This window comes from Corvus brachyrhynchos, unplaced genomic scaffold (genome assembly GCF_000691975.1).
Source record: "Corvus brachyrhynchos isolate BGI_N302 unplaced genomic scaffold, ASM69197v1 scaffold53, whole genome shotgun sequence".
NCBI classification, from domain to species: Eukaryota; Metazoa; Chordata; class Aves; order Passeriformes; family Corvidae; genus Corvus; species Corvus brachyrhynchos.
In genome coordinates, this window is record NW_008237681.1 from 7,856,289 (window position 1) to 7,859,363 (window position 3,075).

Consider the following 3,075-nt stretch of genomic DNA (forward strand, 5'->3'; position numbering starts at 1 on the left):
TATTTAAAGGACAAATAGCTCTGACCCATAAAGAGGCAGGAGCTCGCATTTTTCCCCTGCCAGTTCCAGTTCCAGTATGCCTCTTAAAAATAAAGGAGGGAATGAAAGAGGAAATGAAATGCCGGATTTCTGCTCACAACGAAGGACGAGACAAGGGAGGGTAAAGAATGCAATTAAACCACGAAAGTGATGTACAGAATGGCAGGTTTTCTTTATGGTAAAGCATTGTTATTTTCTATAGAGACAACTGGATAATACTGCCGAGGTGCAAACCGGAAACATTTTGGGGTGGTTTGTTTGTTTGGGTTTTTTTGCTGTTTGCCTGTTGTTTTTATTTTCTGAACACTGAGAGATTACATCTTTGCTTTCTTCATGTGCACAAGCCATTTTGTTATCAAGATAGTGTTTCTTTCAAGTATTTCAGATATTCCCTCTCCATCTTGTAGGTTTGTGCATAGGGTTTGTTGTGATCTGCAGAAGCCCCAGCCCTTGGGAAGAAGTCTATCCACGGAAAAGAATGTCCCAGCACATTTCTATAGGTGGCTGGAGCATATTTCATTCGAGTTGATTTTCTTCCTCCTTCGTGCCTGAATTCCTTCTCAGAGATAAATCACTAGTAATTTCTTTCCTTCTTCATTCTTTTATTTTTCCCCCCTTGGAATGTAAATCCTTTTAAGACTGAGCTATTTTTAGTCTTTTTAAATTTTTTTCTTTTTTTTTTTTTTTTTTTTTTTTTTTTTTTTTTTTTTTTTTTTTTTTTTTTTTTTTTTTCTGCTGTGGGTATCCACGGCTGAGGAGAGAACACGATTAAATAAACACGGGCTCTTAGGTACATTAACTCGAAGAGAAGTCCTGGAAAGGGACGAGTGTTTAATAACCCTGAGACAAAGGTTTATCTCGTTAAAGGTACTTCTTCCCTCTGGTCCATGGAAACTGAGGTGGCTTTGCTCAGCACAGAGGGCGTGAAAGTGAGGAAGGAGTCAGTCCTGGTTGTGGCCGAACAGGTAAAGTCTGATCCGGAGGGTCTCTGCGCCAGCCCGTTGGACTGGCCGCTGTGGCAAGCCAGGCAAGAGCAGGGGTTGCCCCCGGCGCTGCTGAGTCCATGAGTTGGGGCAGGGTAGAGAGAGGGATGTCTGAAGGCGCACAGCAGTTCTGGTCTCGGGTACGGGTGGGAGAGAACCCTGAAGGTGTCCAGAGGCCTCAGGGGGGTACTGAAGGGGGTGGCGCCAGAGGCCGACGTGGCGCCGATGCCCATGTGGGAGTAGTAGGGCAGGGGCAGGTGGGACGGGAATGGATACGGCAGATTCCCGGTGGCTGCCGCGTGGCTCATCATGTACGTATAAAACGCCGGATCGGCCGGGTGAGGCCAGGTCATGGCCAGGCGCTGCCTCTTGTCCTTCATCCTGCGGTTCTGGAACCAAACCTGCGGGTAGAGGAGAGGCGAGAGCCGTCATCCGCCGCCGCCCCGCTCCGCCTGGCCGCCGGCCCCAGTCCCAGGCCGGTGCGGCGGGCGCGGATCTGTCTGCCGGAGAGCGGAGACCGGCGCCAGCTCTCCCTCCCAGAGGGAGTTGTCATCACGTACGGAGGGATCAGTTAAGCCCCTATAAAAATCTGTAGGGAGACCCAGAGGAGCAGCCCTTTTAGGGTGCTTGTTTTCCTTTCTGCTTGCTAGGGCTTGTCCTGCTGCCCCCCACCCCCCGTCCCTGGGTCCCGGCCACGCAGGCGGATCTGCCTCATTGCTGCCCTTTCGCATCCAAAACTACCTGGGATTGTTGCTATCGGGTTTATTTTCATGTGCAAATGTTTTTGAGAAGGCAAAGCAAAGCGAGATGGAAACAAGATCTGCTACTGGCTTCCTCTTCCCTCCCCCAAGAGCTGAGTGAGATTTGGACTGAACCGAAGGGAGGATTAAAAATAATCTGCTAGGGAGAGGTCAGATTAGCGGCGCTGGCCGGGATGGCTCCGGGAGCCGTGTCCCGTCTCCCGCATTGCTGTAGGGTGCGGGCAGGGCCAGGAAAGGGGCGGGAGGCGGGGGGAGCTGAGAGGGAGGGTTATGTTGGCGAAGTGCTTTCCCGAGTTTTGCAAGGAAGTTTGGCCATATAGATTTATATCGTGCTAATTGGAAACATGTCCGAGCTGCGTGTACCTTGATGGTGGTTTCTGGCAGATTTAGAGCAGCCGCCAGCTCACATCTCCGGGGCCTGGACACGTAATTCTCCCGGTAAAACTCCTTCTCCAGCCGGGCGATCTGCTCGCGGGTGAAGGCGGTGCGGTAGCGGCGCATCTGGTCGCTGGCGCTGCAGGCCAGCGAGCCCTGGGAGCCGCCGCTGCCTCCGCTGCCCTTGGGGTGATCCCCCCCGCCGCTGGGGCTGCCGGCCAACGCCTCGGAGCACGGCCCTGCGTGGGGAGTCCGGAGCAACGACACACGCTCGGAGGCGGACGGGCATGGAGGGATGCTCGCCGTCCTCCTCCCCAGCGAACGCCTTTCTGCCCCCCGTCCCACCCTCATTCGGCGTTTCCGTGCCTGCCCCGGTGTATTGAGGGTACTGGGGTACTGACATCCAAGAAGGACCGGGGAGGAGGGCAGCGAGAAGGGGATTTGAGGGGTACTTATTCACTCTGGCTGGGAGGTCACCTGTCCCCCGCCCTTCCCGACGCACCCCCCCCCTGCACTGGCGGTGTCTGCTCGCTGAGCCCCCCACTCGCTTCCTTCACTGGGAAACCGGAGGGCCGCAGCATCCCCCGACCCTGAGCGCCTGGAAAAGGCAGGTGTGCCCGCCGTCCACATAGCACGGCTCCGCTGTCCCTTCCTCCACGCCAGCAAGGACCCAAGAGTGGAGCAGCCAGCAGGCAGGGACTGTTCTCTCTGAGGGGAAGGCGAGGCCTTAGGGATCTCCACTCAGCCTCCAAAGCCCAGGATGGGATATTTTCAACGAGCCTCTAAGGGACGAGAGAGGACAGGCAGCGCTCTCTGCGCTTCCCGGCTTCTTGAAGTGACTGAGGGACGGGGAGGAGGGAGAGGTGGGTTGTTGTCAGGGTAGGGGCGTCTTTGCCGAGCTGGGAAGGTGAGAATAG

General features: G+C 55.1%; 1 protein-coding gene across 1 annotated transcript in view; it reads right to left on the bottom strand.

Annotated features, from left to right (window-relative positions):
* Positions 1-855: 855 nt before the first annotated feature.
* The window catches only part of EVX1 (even-skipped homeobox 1), a 3,408-nt gene continuing 1,188 nt past the window's right edge, over positions 856-3,075 (bottom strand). The window contains 2 exon segments of the mRNA XM_008632024.2: positions 856-1,423; positions 2,147-2,397. Coding sequence (XP_008630246.2) covers positions 893-1,423; positions 2,147-2,397 — 782 coding nt within the window. The 3' untranslated portion in view covers positions 856-892.